The 19,734-nt window shown below is 40.5% G+C and overlaps 1 protein-coding gene across 5 annotated transcripts in view; it reads right to left on the bottom strand.

Annotated features, from left to right (window-relative positions):
• RANBP17 (RAN binding protein 17) overlaps positions 1–11,565 on the bottom strand; it is a 375,933-nt gene extending 364,368 nt beyond the window's left edge. For 2 of the 5 annotated variants that reach the window (XR_003507255.1, XM_027520586.1), the window contains exon 1: positions 11,397–11,564. Coding sequence is in view for 4 of the 5 variants with exons in the window: in XM_027520586.1 (XP_027376387.1) it covers positions 11,397–11,414 (18 nt within the window). In the remaining variant the exon portion in view is untranslated. Of the gene's footprint in view, positions 1–11,396 lie in introns of all 5 variants that reach the window. The other 3 variants (XM_027520587.1, XM_027520583.1, XM_027520584.1) reach the window with 3 other exon arrangements.
• Positions 11,566–19,734: the final 8,169 nt, after the last annotated feature.

The following is a 19,734-nucleotide window of genomic DNA, read 5'->3' as shown; positions in this document are numbered from 1 at the left end:
ATCTTTCCATGAAATGTTCCCTTGGTATCTCTAATTTTCTTGAAGAGATCTCTAGTCTTTCCCATTCTATTGTTTTCTTCTACTTCTTTGCACTGATCACCAAGGAAGGCTTTCTTATCTCTCCCTGCTAATCTCTGGAACTCTGCATTCAAATGGGTATACCTTTCCTTTTCTCTTTTGCCTTTAGCTTCTCCTCTTTTCTCAGCTATTTGTAAGGCCTCCTCAGACAACCATTTTGCCTTTTTGCATTTCTTTTTCTTGGGGATGGTCTTGAACCTCTGTCCATAGTTCTTCAGGCACTCTGTCTATCAGATCTAATCCCTGGAATTTGTCACTTCTACTGTATAATCGTATGGGATTTGATTTAGATCGTACCTGTATGGTCTAGTGGTTTTCCCTACTTCCTTGAAATCTGAATTTTGCAATAAGGAGTTCATGATCTGAGCCATAGTCAGCTCCTGGTCTTGTTTTTGCTGACTGTATAGGGCTTCTCCATCTTTGGCTACAAAGAATATAATCATTCTGATTCTGATTTTGACCATCTGGTGATATCCATGTGTAGAGTCTTCTCTTGTGTTGTTGGAAGAGGGTGTTTGCTATGACCAGTGCATTCTCTTGACAAAACTCTATTAGTCTTTGCCCTGCTTCATGTTGTACTCCAAAGCCAAATTTGCCTGTTATTCCAGGTATCTCTATCTTTTGCATTCCAGTTCCCTATAACTAAGAAGACAACCTGTTGGGGTGTTAGTTCTAGGTCTTGTAGGTCTTCACAGAACCATTCAACTTCAGATTCTTCAGCATTACTGATTGGGATACAGACTTGGATTACTGTGATATTGAATGGTTTGCCTTGGAAACGAACAGAGATCATTCTGTCATTTTTGAGACTGCATCCAAGTACTGTATTTCAGACTCTTTTGTTGACTATGAGGGCTACTCCATTTCTCCTAAGGGATTCTTGCCCACAGTAGTAGATATAATGGTCATCTGAGTTAAATTTGCCCATTCCAGTCCACTTCAGTTCACTCATTCCTAAAATGTCGATGTTACTCTTGCCATCATCTTCTGTTTGACTTCCAATTTACCATGATTCATGGACCTAACATTCCAGGTTCCTATGTAATATTGTTCTTTACAGCATCAGACTTTACTTCCATCACCAGTCACATCCACAACTGGGTGCTGTTTTTGCTTTGGCTCCATCTCTCCATTCTTTCTGGAATTATTTTTCTACTCTTCTCCAGGAGCATACTGGGCACCTACTGACCTGGGGACCATCTTTCAGTGGCATATCGTTTTGACTTTTCATACTGTTCATGGGATTCTCAAGGCAAGAATACTAAAGTGGTTTGCCATACCAACAGAATATCTCAACCACAAAAAAGAATGAAATTGTGCCATTTACAGCAACATGGATGGACCTGGAAGCTGCTCAGTCGTGTCCGACTCTTTGCGACCCCATGGACTATACAGTCCCTGGAATTCCCAGGCCAGAATACTGGAGTGGGTAGCCTTTCCCTTCTCCATGGGATCTTCCTAACCCAGGGATTGAACCCAAGTCTCCCACATTGCAGGCAGATTCTTTACCAGCTGAGCTACAAGGGAAGCCCAAGAACACTGGAGTCAGTAGCCTATTCCTTCTCCAGCAGATCTTCCCAACCCAGGAATCGAACTGGGTCTCCTGCATTACCAGATTCTTTTACCAAATTGGGGGGCATTATGCTAAGTGAAATTAGTCAGAGGAGAGGAAGACAAATAGTGAATGATATCACTTATATATGCAGAATCTAAAAAACACAACAAACTAGTTAATATAACAAAAAAGAAACAGATTCACAGATACAGAAAACAAACTTGTGGTTACCTGTGGAGGGAATGTGGAAAGAGGCAATACAGGGCTTGGGGAGCGGGAGGCACAAACTACCGGGTGTAAGACAGGCTACGACATACTGTAAAACAGAGGCAATACCGGCAACATTTTGTGGTGACTTTAACCTTTAAAAACTGTATAAAAATATAGGTGGAGGATAAACAAGTACATTTTAAAAATAAAAAAAGAACAATTCATTCTGTAATCATTCATTTATAAATATAATCTCATCAGAAGATACAGGATACATGGATAAAATCTGAAAGAAAACTTTTTAAATGAGTTTGGTATTCCTCTCAGCTGTAGAGAATTTTTGCTAAAGGCATCTTACTAAAACTACTTCAGTTTGAACTTAGAGAATTATTCTTTGGAGGTCAAGAAAAATTGGCACAGATTTTAATGTCAGGTAGGCATATCAAAGTAATGGGATATTCAAAAGTAATGCCATTTTTTTATGCTTTCTGGCCTGAATTCTTATGTAGCAGTTTACAGCTACACTAGTCTAAGCATTCTCTCAGATGCATATACCTTTGCCAAAGAACAGAAGAGGGCTACAGAGGATGAGAAAGTTGAATAGCGTCACCAACTCAGTGAACATGAATTTGAGCAAACTCTGAGAGATGGTGAAGAACAGAGAAGCCTGGCGCACTGCAGTCCATGGGGTCACGGAGTCAGACACAACTAACTGTAACTTAGTGACTAAACAACAACAAATAGGAATACATAAGAAACACTGAAAGGAAACCTCCTCTAACTCCCTTTATTCTTTACAGTTCTCGCTCCTTGTTTTTTTACAGCATTTTCCACTTCTTTATACAGGCCAGAGCACAACATCCCAGACTAGAGAATTTTTTGCTATAGTGAAAATAAAAGTACAAAAGAAAGGTTTCAAAAGGATAATTAAGATAAAGGACCTCAAATGAACCACATTTTAAACATTTCCTCTACCTGGATTGTCCCAACAAGCCCTAATAGTGCTACTACATACTGTTTATAACATTAAAATGTGTAGAAAACGTATGGTTCATGAATACATATGAATTCTCATGTTTCCTCCAAGGGTAAGAAACAAAAATGAAAAGAGCTACCACTTTCCCTCTTGTGACTCATGATCAACCTCAGAAGTATTTTCCTTCATCTAATAAATTTAAAGGGCTGAATTTTCGAGCTGATAATGCCCAGAATAATTTAATGATAAACTGATCCTGCTATCATGCATTCAACTATACATCAATAGGTCTAGACTCCGATGAAGTAGACTCTGAGTGTAAAAAAGTGAAGCCAGAAATAGTGACAAAATCTAACTACTGAAAAACAAAAGGCAGCAATAACTGAGACTAATAATAGCATATACCTTATAGGTTTGCTGGGAGGATTAAATGAGCTAGGGCCACATAACTTCTAGCACACTTTACACCCTATAAAGATTAGTTGTTTATTACTAGTATTACCTAATAATAGTATTGTAATGGATGGAACTGTATCCTCCTAAAAGATATATCCAAGTCCTAACCCCCAATACCTTTGAAATATTTGGAAATAAAGTCTTTGTAAATCCTTAAATTAAGGATGGAGGGATGAGATCAAACCGAGGGATTTAGGGCAGGCTCTAAATCCAGTCATTCATAAAAGAGACAGGGACATTTGAGGTGCAGAGACACAAGTAAATAGGTCTCAGGAAGGATGAGGCAAAGACTGGGGTGATATATCTACAAGCCAAGGACCACCAAGAACTGCAAGCAGCTATCAGAACTTAGGGGCAAAGTATGGAACAGTTTCTCCCTCAAGAGCTCCAAGAAGAGACCAATCCTGTCAACACATTAATTTCAGACTTCTGGCTTCCATACCTATAAAAGAAAAAAATTTCATTTTTTTAACTCACCCAGTTTGTGGTAATTTGTCATAACAGCCCCAGGAAACATAAACATTAATATTAATCAATTCAAGAATATCTAAGTAAATATAGAAAAGTTCTGGAATTTTGTCCTTTTTGCTATATTGATTTAGAGAACTCCAACACAGGCTTGTTTACATCAACAATGTTATCAATGACCCTTTTTTCCCAAATGCCTTTCAAATTATTAACCACTGAAGGGCAGTGCAAGATATAAAGGTAAAGATTTGAACTATCTCCTAAGACTGAAACAAAGGGCAAAAAAAAAAAATCAAGTTATTCTTTCTCTGTAATGATAACAATTAAATGCCTGGCAAATGAAATCATTTTTAGAGAAAAAGATACATACACAAAAATCCTTACCCTGTTGGAAAAGCATTATGTGAACATTTCATAGAGTTAAACTCATAATGTGATGATCGCTGAGCGACTAAGCAATCTTCTGATTAGCATTTGATTTCACAGGGATTCTGTCTATAGAGACTTTACTTTTCACGGTGAACTGATAAACTGCATCTTAGTTTTATAGTGATGTCTGAGAATATGGTTAACATAAGCATGCCTCAGAGAAATGGATCCCTTCTAAATGTGTTGACAAATTGGGTTTGAGTTATTAAATTTTCTACTGGGCTTCATATCAACATTAGAAGCCCATACAAATAAATAACAAGTAGCACTGGACATCACCTAACTCCCATAGATTTACTATCAAGCATTCAAGGACAGTACCCAATTTCCATAGCCTAGGAGACAATGATATAATCCTGCCTACAGTCTAAATAAGGATCTTCAAGTTATTCTGGACTGATTTCTGCCCTTTGTACCTGACATACAATTAACCCCTAGATGATGCAACTTCTTTCTATACAGTAACTCTCATCGTGTATCCATCAAGAGGTAAAAGAAGCAAGACCAAAAAAAGAGTATATATTGTATGATTCTATAGTAAAAGAAAGCAGATCAGTGGTTTCAGGCTGGGGAGGGAGCAGAATGGGAAGATAGGGAAGGATAGGGAAGCAGCAAGGGGGGATTAAGCAAGGGGGATATAAGGAAACTTGGGGAGTGATAGATATGTTCATTATCTTAATTTCAGTGATGGTTTCACAGTTATAAACTATGTCAAAATTCATCCAATATGTGTGGTTTATTATTTGTCAATAAACTTCAAGAAGGAGAAGGAAATGGTATTCTTGCCTGGGAAATCCCATGGACAGAGAAGCCTATGAGTTACAGTCCACGGAGTCACAAAAGAGTTGGACACAACTTAGCCACTAAGCAATAACAAGAAAACCTCAAGAAAGCTGAAAAAATGAAGGGTTTTTTTCTTTTGTTCTAGAGAAAAATGTTCCCTCATAATGAAACAATAAATTGATGAACTACAAAAATCCCACCTCAATTAAATTTAAATTCTTTTCAATTACTTCCCTGTATCTTTCCTGCCTTCTGGAATTAAACCTCTTAACTGCCATTAATAAAGTGCCTTTATCTTACAATTACTCATTTCCCACAAACTCTTTGTTTTTTCCTCCCTTTATTAACTTTTCCTAAGCACCCGAAGGTTTATTTCTGGGCCTCTTAGAACTTCTCCTTCTACAATGAATTGGGTCATATTTGTTTTAGTGCTTTACAGTTTACAAAAGTATTTCCATCTTCTATTTTTTAAACGAATCCAAAAAGTAGACTCCTGTAAATTACATATTTTAGCATATCCATTTTACAGACAAAAAAAAAACAACCCTGAGGCTGAGCAATCAAATACATATGTGTGTGTGTGCGCACCTGTGTGTATATACACACATATAGCTCAAATAGAGCAAATGGTCAATTCTGAGCCACATACAAATCTATAGACCCCAACCACACGTTGTCTCAACACCCTGGACTGGTTGGATCTCCTTGCAGTCCAAGGGACTCTCAAGAGTCTTCTCCAACACCACAGTTCAAAAGCATCAATTCTTTGGCGCTCAGCTTTCTTTATAGTTCAACTCTCACATCCATACATGACAACTGGAAAAACCATAGCCTTGACGAGACGGGCCTTTGTCGGCAAAGTAATGTCTCTGCTTTTTAATATGCTGTCTAGGTTGGTCATAGTGTCTTTTAATTCCTTCCAAGGAGTAAGCATCTTTTAATTTCATGGCTGCAGTCACCATCTGCAGTGGCCACAGGACTGGAAAAGGTCAGTTTTCATTCCAATCCCAAAGAAAGGCAATGCCAAAGACTGCTCAAACTACCCCACAATTGCACTCATCTCACATGCCAGTAAAGTAATGCTCAAAATTCTCCAAGCCAGGCTTCAGCAATACGTGAACCGTGAACTTCCAGATGTTCAAGCTGGTTTTAGAAAAAGCAGAGGTACCAGAGATCAAATTGCCAACACCCGCTGGATCATCGAAAAAGCAAAAACAGAAAAACATCTATTTCTGCTTTACTGACTATGCCAAAGCCTTTGACTGTGTTGATCACAACAAACTGTGGAAAATTCTTAAAGAGATGGGAATACCAGTCCACCTGACCTGCCTCTTGAGAAATCTGTATGCAGGTCAGGAAGCAACAGTGAGAACTGGACATGGAATAACAGACTGGTTCCAAATAGGAAAAGGAGTACCTCAAGGCTGTATATTGTCACCCAGCTTATTTAACGTATATGCAGAGCACATCATGAGAAACACTGAGCGGGAAGAAGCACAAACTGGAATCGAGATTGCCAGAAGAAATCCCAATAACCTCAGATATGCAGATGACACCACCCTTATGGCAGCAAGTGAAGAAGAACTAAAGAGCCTCTTGATGAAAGTGAAAGAGAAAAGTGAAAAAGCTGGCTTAAAGCTCAACATTCAGAAAACTAAGATCATGGTATCTGGTCCCACCACTTCATGGCAAATAGATGGGGAAACAGTGGAAACAGAGGCTGACCTTTTACTTTAGTCATCATCAACCTGCAGATGATATCCTAGTCCATACTTTCAACCTTGTCTGTTCACCATCTTTATATTTACCTATAAATTTCTTCTTCTTGGCTTTAGCAGTTGTGGCACATGGGCTCAGTAGCTACAGTTCCGGGGCTCTTGTGTACAGCCTCAATAGCTGTGGCACACTGGCTTAGCTGCTCCATCACATAGGGATCCCGGACCAGGGATCCAACCTGCATCTCCGGCACTGGCAGGCAGGTTCTTTACCACTCAGGCACCATGGCATGGTTTCATTTGACCTAAACGCTCAGGTCAATCATGTGGCACCCAACCAATCACAACTACAAAAAGAAGCCCCAAGAAAAGTTCCAGAACTCAAAGCTCAGGTTGTGCTTCCCTGGTTTGCAATATTCAGTGCTTACTGCCACACAAATATGATAGGAGAGTAACATGCCCTGAGGACCAAAAAGCTTTGTTTCAGAATGCGCCCAGATTCTGCTCTATGCACCTCTCTTTCAATCAATCAATCAATTTAGTATGTGTACTTTCCCAATAAGAAACTTGAGTATGATAGCTTTCAGTGAATTGTGTGAGTCCTTCTGTTAACCCTGAGAATGGCACTGGGAAACTCTCAAATATGCAAGTGGCGTCAGTAGTGAGGGTAGTCTTGCAAACTGTGCCCTCAAACATTGCAGTTTAGCTGATGCCAAGTATATAACAATTTATCATAGAGTCCTACCAATTCCTTTAAAATAAAGACTCATACTCAACACCTCTACATGATATTCATAGACAGCAGACCAACAGAACAGTATTTTACAACTGTGGCCTACAGTGCCCTGGATTTCTTTAGGGGTTTCTTCTGGAATCATTGTGGAAGCCTAGAATTTGTCCAGCTATTTAAAAAGTCACTATTATTAAAGTGATCTCAAGCAAATTATCTAACCTTTCTAAACCTCACTTTTGAAACTGCAGGTTTCAAAACCACCTTCCAAAATAATTATGAAGATTAAGATAGAAACGACAAGAGAAAGCTTGATCTAGCTCCTGGCAAATAGCAGATCTACACAAACTGTAAATAGTTTCTTCAGTTAACTATAAAACACCACGTTGCTCTTTTGTCTATAGTTTCACCCATTCAACTCCACAACCCCAGGACCATCTTTGCCAAACCCCTTTCTCCTCATGATTCTAATTGTTAATAATCATATCTAGATCAAATCAGGTATAGCAGCCTGGCTGGGTATTAAGAAGCATATAGTCCCAGGTTCTGGGAAGCTAAAAAGATCAACTAAACTGCATCTCCTAAAGTTTTCCTGATGTTACCTCTTAATTCTCTCCAAGATTCCTCTGTGAAATCTAAAGTGCCTACCTCTTCCTTGATCCTAGAAACCTCTTTCCTCTCTTCCTTGCCCACTAACTGGACTGTCTCCTCTAAGACAATCCAGATTCATTTCTTCCTTTGGGACAGAGTATCCTAACTCACAACTTCCTAATCAGAATGCACGTGCCTTGAATGGATTATAGGAATGTCTAGGATATTGATCCCCTTGCCCTTCAGGCAGCCAGGCTTTTAGTTATGAGTAGTTTACATCAATGGACCACCCAATTACCATTCTTTATGTGTGCCATAATTTGAAAAAGATTGTGAAGTAGTAACCTAATCTCACACAAATCCACTTATGCCAAAATGGCATAATTTTTTACTAACTACCTGTTTGGGTAGATGACTGCAAGATATTGGTATGAAAGAATATGGAATTATGAATTACTAGGGTTACTCTCGGAGAAGGCAATGGCAACCCACTCCAGTACTCTTGCCTGGAAAATCCCATGGATGGAGGAGCCTGGTAGGCTGCAGTAAATGGGGTCGCAAAGACTTGGACACGACTGAAGGACTTCACTTTCACTTTTCACTTTCATGCATTGGAGAAGGATATGGCAACCCATTCCAGTGTTCTTGCCTGGAGAATCCCAGGGACAGGGGAGCCTGGTGGGCTGCCGTCTATGGGGTCGCACAGAGTCGGACACAACTGAAGCAACTTAGCAGCAGCAGTAGCAGCAGGGTTACTCTAGTTCTGTAGACTTGGGCAAGTCACAATTGTTCTAAGACTCAGTGTCTTCAGGAATAAAATGTATGTGTGCACATACAGTAGGGGGACTGGTTCCAGGCCACCCTGCAGATAACCAAAACCCAAAGATGCTCATTCCTTATATAAAATGGCACAGTATTTGCATATAATCTCTATCAATTTAAATAATCTCATAATACTTTTACTACCTAATACACGTGTGTGCGTGCTCAGCTGCTCAGTCACGTCCTACTCTTTGTGACCCTATAGACTATAGGCCACCAGGCACCTCTGTCCATGGGATTTTCCAAGAACAAATACTAGAGTAGGTTGCCATTTCCTCCTCCAGGGGACCTTCCCCATCCAGGGATTGAACCCAGTGTCTCCTGCAGCTCCTGTGTTGGCAGGCAGATTCTTTACCACTGCTCCACCTGGGGAGCCCATACCTAATACAATATAAATGCTATATAAATAGTTGTAAATTCAATGTAAATGATATGTAAATAGTTGCCAGGGTGTGGCAAATTCAAGTTTTTTTAAACTTTCTGGAATTGTTTAATATGTTCAATCCACAGTTGGTTAAATCCACTGATGCAAAACTCACAGATACAACAAGCCAACTGTATACACACACCTCTCAAGCTAGTTGTACGATTCAAAATCTACAAGCATGGAAAAATTCCAAATGCTAGGTACCAGTTATTATTAGTAATAAATGTTCCTTGAGTTAACTGGGTAACAATATGATCCATATACTGAAAACAATTCAAACTGAAAAGGTTCAGAGCTTTTTTCAGGCCCCTCAAACTGTCACGTCTTTCATTTGTCCAACTTCACTTTTAAGCTGCCCAGAGCTGCTGTGACATAGAGTCTGAAGAAACTAATTTCGGTAGTTCTGCCATTAGGAGCTAATTTTTCCACCATTACCTAAAGTATGAAGAAATCTTCCCGACTGGGTGATTTACTATTATGCATATCTTTCCAATTCTGAAACCGTTCCAAACTTCCACCATAGTTTTTAATTGCCCTCAAGATTTACACCTGAACTATGAACAACTGTTCATCTATTTACAATCCCAAAGCCCTCCCTGTGAGATTCTGCCAGTGAAGATTTCCCAAAGGGCATTTTTACTAAAGTGGCAATAAATAACATTATTTTGACCTGGAGACCCTTAGCAATGGCAAGGAATCAAAACAATGTGTCAGGCTTACTATCTCCTGAGCTGTCAATTACCTGATAGGAGAGTGGATGGTTGAAAAGAAAGTACCCTTTGGAAGAATCAATAATTAGGTAATGAATCATTGTAGTCTCAGGGGGCCCAAAGAAGTCTACAAAGGGTTGGGACACTTAGATACACTATCACCACGTTATGAAATTGCCTATCTCTCCAAGGTCATCTCCTGCCTCCACAGCCTCCCCTCCTCCCTTCCCTTTCATAGGAACCTAAGCTCCAGTCAGGCTGAACTACCCCAGTGCGCCATGTTCTTCCACAATTCTTTGACTTGACTCACACTGTCCTTTCGCCTCTACCCTTCCCTTTCTCTTTGCTCGGTTCTTTCAAGATCCACTAGACTGCAAGTTCCCTGACTGTACAAATCATAAAGTTTTGAGAGAGTTTTATCTTAAGTACCTAGCAAAGTAGGAACTCAATTAACAAGTGGATGAACGGAAGCTCAAAAAAGCTTGCCTGACAAGCACAGCATCTGTGCCTCACTGCTTCCCAACATACACACCCAGAGTTGAGTGCCCCTTTCAATATTCCCATGATATCCTGTGATTAATTCTATCACATCATTTTTCACATTTATTGTAATTATCTGTGAATTTCATGAGGGCAAGGATGCTAATAAGATGATGTAATTCTTTATCCCACAACTCTGCACAGTGCTTGAGACCCGGGGGTGGGGTTGGGGGTGGGGGGGTACCGGGGTGGGTGCCGAGGAGGCTCTACAATGTTTGTTGAATAAATAACTGGATGCATATGCCAAAGTGCCCGAGAATATCTGAATATTTGAGCCTTCCTCCAGCCCGCATCCCACCCTGACCGTTTCTGCGCTCCTAGTGCGCGTCCTGCCCCGGTTTCCTCCTCCAATGAGGCTGCTGCAGAGCCCTCCTTCTCAACTCCCCACAAACAGAGCCCCTGCCGACTCCAGCCAATTCAAGTCCAAATGCAGAGCCGCTCCTTCGGCGGACCCAGGCCCCTCTCGAGCTCCCTCCGAACTGTGTGGAGGCTGACGATGGAGCCGCGGCCGGAGACGCGGCGGGAAAGCTGATCGGTACTGCCGGTCTCCCACCTGCTCGGGCGCCGCCGAACCTCGGTGCGCGCCGTGCGGCGGCACCCGGGAGGGCGGGCTCCCGCGCGGCCGGTCCTCAGCATCCGCACCTCTCTCTCGACCTCCAGCCTAGCCCCTGCCCCTCCACCCGCCATCCCCGAGCTCGGGCCGCCCCTTCCTCGGGCCCGGGCCTGGGGTGGGCAGCCCAGACCAGTGCCTGGTCCCTGGCCAGGAACGGGGCCTAGGGCTCCGACACACCGGCCGGCGGCCCCGCGGCCTCCGTCGCCGGACTCGGCCCTCAGTCTCCAGACCCCAGCGTCCCGCCGGATTCCCGGAGCGGCGGGGCGGGGATCCGCGGCGCAGAGCGCACTGACCTGGAAGTGCAGCGCCATCTTCCCAGGAGGCGGCGCCGGTCAGCGCCCCGAGCGCCCGAGGGGAGGGAGCGTAGGCGGGTGCCACCGAAGCCCCAGCCGGACACGGGGTCCCTGCGCCGCTCGCTCGCTCTTCGCTTCAACCTCGCGACTGTCGCGCTCGAAGCTCCGGACGGGGCGGGGCCGGCGGGGCGGGGCGAGCGCGTGCGGGCGGGCCCGACGGGGCGGGGACCGGGGGCCAGGAATCTAAACTGCCCCTCCCCCACCGCGCTCACGTTTCAACGGCCGCTGCCTCAGGTGGGTGGCGATGTCAGACCTCTGCCTCTTGACACAACCCCCCAGCACAACTGCCAGCCGAGGGTCCTGACTACATCTCCCACAGACTCTCTTTGACCCGTAACTCCTAGAGCACAGCTATTGCCTGCAGCTTCTGACTCCCCCATTTCCACAAGTTTTCTTGTCTCCTAACACTCACTTGTTAATTGACTCCTACAGGTCAACTGCTCTCCTTGGTCCCTGACTCCCAGAACCCAGGTTTCAGGTTTTTTAAACTTTGGTTAAAATTAAACTGACAGTATCTATACATTGTCAAGTTGTAAAATTCTAGTTCACTTACTTGTTGTCTCTATTTCATTTAACATGAACTTACATTTCACACTAAAAAATTCCATTGAAATGAGAATTTATTTGAGAAGTAGGTCAGAGTCACTCCTTTCCAGTGCTTTTCATTTCCTCTTGAAGTTTGATACTTAAAGTTAGGGTCATTGTACTTTAGAGTGAAAAATTCCTATAATACCTCATATAGTTCAGGTTTACTAGTGGCAAATTCAGTTTTAACATGAAAATGTCTTTATTTCACATACATTTTTTAAAGGATAGTTTTGCTGGGTATAGAACTCTATTTTGACATTAAAATTTTTTTCTGCACTTATAAAATGCCTTTCTCTTGATTACTGATTGCCATTATTTCTATTCAGAAATTAGCTGTCAGTCTGATTTTTGCTCCTTTGAAGGTAATATGTCTCCTCCCACCCCTGGCTGCTTTAAAATTTTTCCTCTTTCTTTTTGGTCTTCAGCATTTTGAGTGTGATGTAACTGTGAGTGTGGTGTGTGTGTGTGGCGGGGGGGGGTGTTCCTGCTTGGGATTCATAAAGCTTCTTAAATGTGATATCCGATTTTTTCTTTCTAATTTCTTAAAATTCTTGGTCAGTATGTCTTTAAATAACTGCTTCTGTCCCATTTTTCTCTTTCTGGCACTCCAATTACATGTATGTTAAACCTTTTATAGAGTTTTCCATGTCTCTTATACTCTTTTTTGTATTTTTGTCTTCTTTTCTTGTCATGGTTTCATCTGCATATTTTTTACTGACCTTTCACCCAAGTCAATAGAAACTCTCTATTCTGCTGTGTCTGAGCTGGTATACAACCGCTCTATTGAGTTCTTAATTTTAGTTATAATACTTTCAGTTCCAGAATTTTCATTAGACACCTCCCCTTCAATTCTTTGAATAGATTCAAAGGTTCTGGTGAAATGTATCATTCCTTTATTTTCTTGAATATTTTAATGATATTATTTAAAGCCCTTATCTGATATCTGGAGAAGGCAATGGCAACCCAATCCAGTACTCTTGCCTGGAAAATCCCATGGACAGAGGAGCCTGGTAGGCTGCAGTCCGTGGATCGCTAAGAGTCGGATATGACTGAGCAACTTCACTTTTACTTTTCACTTTTATGCATTGAAGAAGGAAATGGCAACCCACTCCAGTGTTCTTGCATGGAGAATCCCAGGGACGGGGGAGCCTGGTGGGCTGCCGTCTATGGGGTTGCACAGAGTCGGACACAACTGAAGTGACTTAGCATCTGATATCTACAGTATCTGAGTCAATATGTGGGTCCTTCTGTCTTCCATAATTTGGTCCTATTTTTTCAAGCTTGTCTCATGATTTCTTATTGAATGTTAGTGTGGAAGAAAAACTGTAGAAGTTCTGGATGATATGAACTTTCTCCATGGAAGGTTTTTTTATTTTTATTGTAGTAGGCAGATAGAATACCAGGGGATCACTTCAATCCTATTGACTTGGCTTTAGGCTTTTATTTCTTTAAATTTTATTTTTTAACTTTACAATATTGTATTGGTTTTGCCATATATCAAAATAAATCCACCACAGGTATACATGTGTTCCCCATCCTGAATCCTCCTCCCTCCTCCCTCCCCATACCATCCCTCTGGGTCATCCCAGTGCACCAGCCCCAAGCATCCAGTATCGTGCATTGAACCTGGACTGGTGACTCATTTCATATATGATATTATACATATTTCACTGCCATTCTCCCAAATCATCCCACCCTCTCCCTCTCCCACAGAGTCCAAAAGACTGTTCTATACACCAGTGTCTGTTTTGCTGTCCCGTATACAGGGTTATTGTTACCATCTTTCTAAATTCCATATATATGCGTTAGTATACTGTATAAGTGTTTTTCTTTCTGGCTTACTTCACTCTGTATAATAGGCTCCAGTTTCATCCACCTCATTAGAACTGATTCAAATGTATTCTTTTTAATGGCTGAGTAATACTCCATTGTGTATATGTACCACAGCTTTCTTAGCCATTCATCTGCTGATGGACATCTAGGTTGCTTCCATGTCCTGGCTATTATAAACAGTGCTGCAATGAACATTGGGGTACACGTGTCTCTTTCCCTTCTGGTTTCCTCAGTGTGTATGCCCAGCAGTGGGATTGCTGGATCATAAGGCAGTTCTGTTTCCAGTTTTTTAAGGAATCTCCACACTGTTCTCCATAGTGGCTGTACTAGTTTGCATTCCCACCAACAGTGTAAGAGGGTTCCCTTTTCTCCACACTCTCTCCAGCATTTATTGCTTGTAGACTTTTGGATCACAGCCATTCTGACTGGCGTGAAGTGGTACCTCATAGTGGTTTTGATTTGCATTTTTCTGATAATGAGTGATGTTGAGCATCTTTTCATGTGTTTGTTAGCCATCTGTATGTCTTCTTTGGAGAAATGTCTATTTAGTTCTTTGGCCCATTTTTTGATTGGGTCATTTATTTTTCTGGAGTTGAGCTGTAGGAGTTGCTTGTATATTTTTGAGATTAGTTGTTTGTCAGTTGCTTCATTTGCTATTATTTTCTCCCATTCTGAAGGCTGTCTTTTCACCTTGATTATAATTTCCTTTGTTGTGCAGAAGCTTTTAAGTTTAATTAGGTCCCATTTGTTTATTTTTGCTTTTATTGCCAATATTCTGGGAGGTGGGTCATAGAGGATCCTGCTGTGATGTATGTTGGAGAGTGTTTTGCCTATGTTCTCCTCTAGGAGTTTTATAGTTTCTGGTCTTACATTTAGATCTTTAATCCATTTTGAGTTTATTTTTGTGTATGGTGTTAGAAAGTGCTCCAGTTTCATTCTTTTACAAGTGGTTGACCAGTTTTCCCAGCACCACTTGTTAAAGAGATTGTCTTTAATCCATTGTATATTCTTGCCTCCTTTGTCAAAGATAAGGTGTCCATATGTGTGTGGATTTATCTCTGGGCTTTCTATTTTGTTCCATTGATCTATATTTCTGTCTTTGTGCCAGTACCATACTGTCTTGATAACTGTGGCTTTGTAGTAGAGCCTGAAGTCAGGCAAGTTGATTCCTCCAGTTCCATTTTTCTTTCTCAAGCTAGCTTTGGCTATTCGAGGTTTTTTGTATTTCCATACAAATTGTGAAATTATTTGTTCTAGCTCTGTGAAGAATACCGTTGGTAGCTTGATAGGGATTGCATTGAATCTATAAATTGCTTTGGGTAGTATACTCATTTTCACTATATTGATTCTTCCAATCCATGAACATGCTATATTTCTTCATCTATTAGTGTCCTCTGATTTCTTTCACCAGTGTTTTATAGTTTTCTATATATAGGTCTTTAGTTTCTTTAGGTAGATATATTCCTAAGAATTTTATTCTTTTCATTGCAATGGTGAATGGAATTGTTTCCTTAATTTCTCTTTCTGTTTTCTCATTATTAGTGTATAGGAATGCAAGGGATTTCTGTGTGTTGATTTTATATCCTGCAACTTTACTGTATTCATTGATTAGTTCTAGTAATTTTCTGGTGGAGTCTTTAAGGTTTTCTATGTAGAGCATCATGTCATCTGCAAACAGTGAGAGTTTTACTTCTTCTTTTCCAATTTGGATTCCTTTTATTTCTTTTTCTGCTCTGATTGCTGTGGCCAAAACTTCCAAAACTATGTTGAATAGTAATGGTGAAAGTGGCACCCTTGTCTTGTTCCTGACTTTAGAGGAAATGCTTTCAATTTTTCACCATTGAGGATAATGTTTGCTGTGGGTTTGTCATATATAGCTTTTATTATGTTGAGGTATGTTCCTTCTATTCCTGCTTTCTGGAGAGTTTTTATCATAAATAGATGTTGAATTTTGTCAAAGGCTTTCTCTGCATCTATTGAGATAATCATATAGTTTTTATCATAAATAGATGTTGAATTTTGTCAAAGGCTTTCTCTGCATCTATTGAGATAATCATATGGTTTTTATTTTTCAATTTGTTAATGTGGTGTATTACATTGATTGATTTGCGGATACTGAAGAATCCTTGCATCCCTGGGATAAAGCCCACTTGGTCATGGTGTATGATCTTTTTAATGTGTTGTTGGATTCTGATTGCTAGAATTTTGTTAAGGATTTTTGCATCTATGTTCATCAGTGATATTGGCCTGTAGTTTTCTTTTTTGTGGCATCTTTGTGAGGTTTTGGTATTAGGGTGATGGTGGTCTCATAGAATGATTTTGGAAGTTTACCTTCCTCTGCAATTTTCTGGAAGAGTTTGAGTAGGATAGGTGTTAGCTCTTCTCTAAAGTTTTGGTAGAATTCAGCTGTGAAGCCATCTGGTCCTGGGCTTTTGTTTGTTGCAAGATTTCTGATTACAGTTTCAGTTTCAGTGCTTGTGATGGGTCTGTTAAGATTTTCTATTTCTTCCTGGTCTAGTTTTGGAAAGTTGTACTTTTCTAAGAATTTGTCCTTTTCTTCCACGTTGTCCAATTTATTGGCATATAATTGCTGATAGTAGTTTCTTATGATCCTTTGTATTTCTGTGTTGTCTGTTGTGATCTCTCCATTTTCATTTCTAATTTTATTGATTTGATTTTTCTCCCTTTGTTTCTTGATGAGTCTGGCTAATGGTTTCTCAATTTTATTTATCCTTTCAAAGAACCAGCTTTTGGCTTTGTTGATTTTTGCTATGATCTCTTTGTTTCTTTTGCATTTATTTCTGCCCTAATTTTTAAGATTTCTTTCCTTCTACTAACCCTGGGGTTCTTCATTTCTTCCTTTTCTAGTTGCTTTAGGTGTAGAGTTAGGTGATTTATTTGACTTTTTTCTTGTTTCTTGAGGTATGCCTGTATTGCTATGAACTTTCCCCTTAGGACTGCATTTACAGTGTCCCACAGGTTTTGGGTTGTTGTGTTTTCATTGTCATTCATTTCTATGCAAGTTTTAATTTCTTTTTTGATTTCTTCTGTGATTTGTTGGTTATTCAGCAGCGTGTTGTTCAGCCTCCATATGTTGGAATTTTTAATAGTTTTTCTCCTGTAATTGAGATCTAATCTTACTGCATTGTGGTCAGAAAAGATGCTTGGAATGATTTCAATTTTTTTGAATTTACCAAGGCTAGATTTATGGCCCAGGATGTGATCTATCCTGGAGAAGGTTCTGTGTGTGCTTGAGAAAAAGGTGAAATTCATTGTTTTGGGATGAAATGTCCTATAGATATCAATTAGGTCTAACTCGTCTATTATATCATTTAAAGTTTGTGTTTCCTTGTTAATTTTCTGTTTAGTTGATCTATCCATAGGTGTGAGTGGGGTATTAAAGTCTCCTACTATTATTGTGTTGTTGTTAATTTCCCCTTTCATACTTGTTAGCATTTGTCTTACATATTGCAGTGCTCCTATGTTGGATGCATATATATTTATAATTGTTATATCTTCTTCTTGGATTGATCCTTTGATCATTATGTAGTGACCGTCTTTGTCTCTTTTCACAGCCTTTATTTTAAAGTCTATTTTATCTGATATGAGTATTGCTACTCCTGCTTTCTTTTGGTCCCTATTTGCATGGAAAATCTTTTTCCAGCCCTTCACTTTCAGTCTGTATGTGTCCCCTGTTTTGAGGTGGGTCTCTTGTAGACAACATATGTAGGGGTCTTGTTTTTGTATCCATTCAGCCAGTCTTTGTCTTTTGGTTGGGGCATTCAACCCATTTACGTTTAAGGTAATTATTGATAAGTATGATCCTGTTGCCATTTACTTTATTGTTTTGGGTTCGAATTTATACACCCTTTTTGTGTTTCCTGTCTAGAGAATATCTTTTAGTATTTGTTGGAGAGCTGGCTTGGTGGTGCTGAATTCTCTCAGCTTTTGCTTGTCTGTAAAGCTTTTGATTTCTCCTTCATATTTGAATGAGATCCTTGCTGGGTACAATAATCTGGGCTGTAGGTTATTTTCTTTCATCACTTTAAGTATGTCTTGCCATTCCCTCCTGGCTTGAAGAGTTTCTATTGAAAGATCCGTTGTTATCCTTATGGGAATTCCCTTGTGTGTTATTTGTTGTTTTTCCCTTGCTGCTTTTAATGTTTGTTCTTTGTGTTTGATCTTTGTTAATTTGATTAATATGTGTCTTGGGGTGTTTCACCTTGGGTTTATCCTGTTTGGGACTCTCTGGGTTTCGTAGACTTGAGTAATTATTTCCTTCCCCATTATAGGGAAGTTTTCAACTATTATCTCCTCAAGTATTTTCTCATGGTCTTTCTTTTTGTCTTCTTCTTCTGGGACCCCTATGATTCGAATGTTGTAGCATTTAATATTGTCCTGGAGGTCTCTGAGATTGTCCTCATTTCTTTTAATTCGTTTTTGTTTTTTCCTCTCTGATTCATTTATTTCTACCATTCTATCTTCTAATTCACTAATCCTATCTTCTGCCTCTGTTATTCTACTATTTGTTGCCTCCAGAGTGTTTTTGATCTCATTTATTGCATTATTAATTATATATTGACTCTTTTTTATTTCTTCTAGGTCCCTGTTAAACCTCTCTTGCATCTTCTCAATCCTTGTCTCCAGGGTATTTATCTGTGATTCCATTTTGATTTCAAGATTTTGGATCAATTTCACTATCATTATTTGGAATTCTTTATCAGGTAGATTCCCTATCTCTTCCTCTTTTGTTTGGTTTGATGGGCATTTATCCTGTTCCTTTACCTGCTGGGTATTCCTCTGTCTCTTCATCTTGTTTAAATTGCTGAGTTTAGGGTGTCCTTTCTGTATTCTGGCTGTTTGTGGAGTTCTCTTTATTGTGGCGTTTTCTCACTGTGTGTGGGCTGGTACAGGTGGCTTGTCAAGGTTACTTGGTTAGGGAAGCTTGTGTTCTGGTGGGTAGAGCTGGATTTCTTCTCTCTGGAGTGCAATGAAGTGTCCAGTAATGAGTTATGAGATGTCTATGGTTTTGGGGTGACTTTGGGCAGCCTGTATCTTGGAGCTCAGGGCTGTGTTCCTGTGTTGCTGGAGAATTTGCTTAGTATGTCTTGCCCTGGAACTTGTTTGCCCTTGTGTGGTGCTTGGTTTCAGTGTAGGTATGGAGGCGTTTGATGAGCTCCTGTCAATTAATGTTCCCTGGAGTCAGGAGTTCCCTGGAGTCAGGGTTTGGACTTAAGCCTCCTGCTTCCAGTTATTGGTCTTATTTTTACAGTAGTCTCAACACTTCTCCTTGTATACAGCACCATTGATAAAACATCTAGGTTAAAGATGAAAAGTTTCTCCAACGTGAGGGTCACCCAGAGAGGTTCACAGCGTTACATGGAGAAGAGAAGAGGGAGGAGGGAGTTAGAGGTGACCCAAATGAGATGAGGTGGAATCAATAGAGGAGAGAGCAGGCTAGCCAGTAATCACTTCCTTATGTGCACTCCACAACTGGACTGCTCAGAGATGTTCACAGAGTTATACAGAGAAGAGAAGAAGGAGGAAGGTGGCAGAGATGGCCAGGAGGATAAATGGGGGGAATGAAAAGGAGAGAGACAGATCCAGCCAGTAATCAGTTCCCTAAGTGTTCTCCACCATCTGGAACACACAGAAATTCACAGAGTTGGGTAGAGTAGAGAGGGGTTAGGGAGGAGACACAGGTGACCTGGTGTAGAAAAAGGAGAGTCCAAAGGGGGAGAGAGCAGTCAAGCCAGTAATCTCGCTCCCTAGTAAAAAATGGGTACTGAAGATTGGGTTCTTAAAGGTACAGAATTGGTAACAAATACCTAAAAGCAAAAATTAAAAATCTAGAGTA

The sequence above is a fragment of the Bos indicus x Bos taurus genome, chromosome 20, assembly GCF_003369695.1.
Source record: "Bos indicus x Bos taurus breed Angus x Brahman F1 hybrid chromosome 20, Bos_hybrid_MaternalHap_v2.0, whole genome shotgun sequence".
In the NCBI taxonomy this organism is placed as follows: Eukaryota; Metazoa; Chordata; class Mammalia; order Artiodactyla; family Bovidae; genus Bos; species Bos indicus x Bos taurus.
The sequence above is the reverse complement of the archived record's forward strand: the minus strand, read 5'-3'. Positions and strand labels throughout refer to the sequence as shown.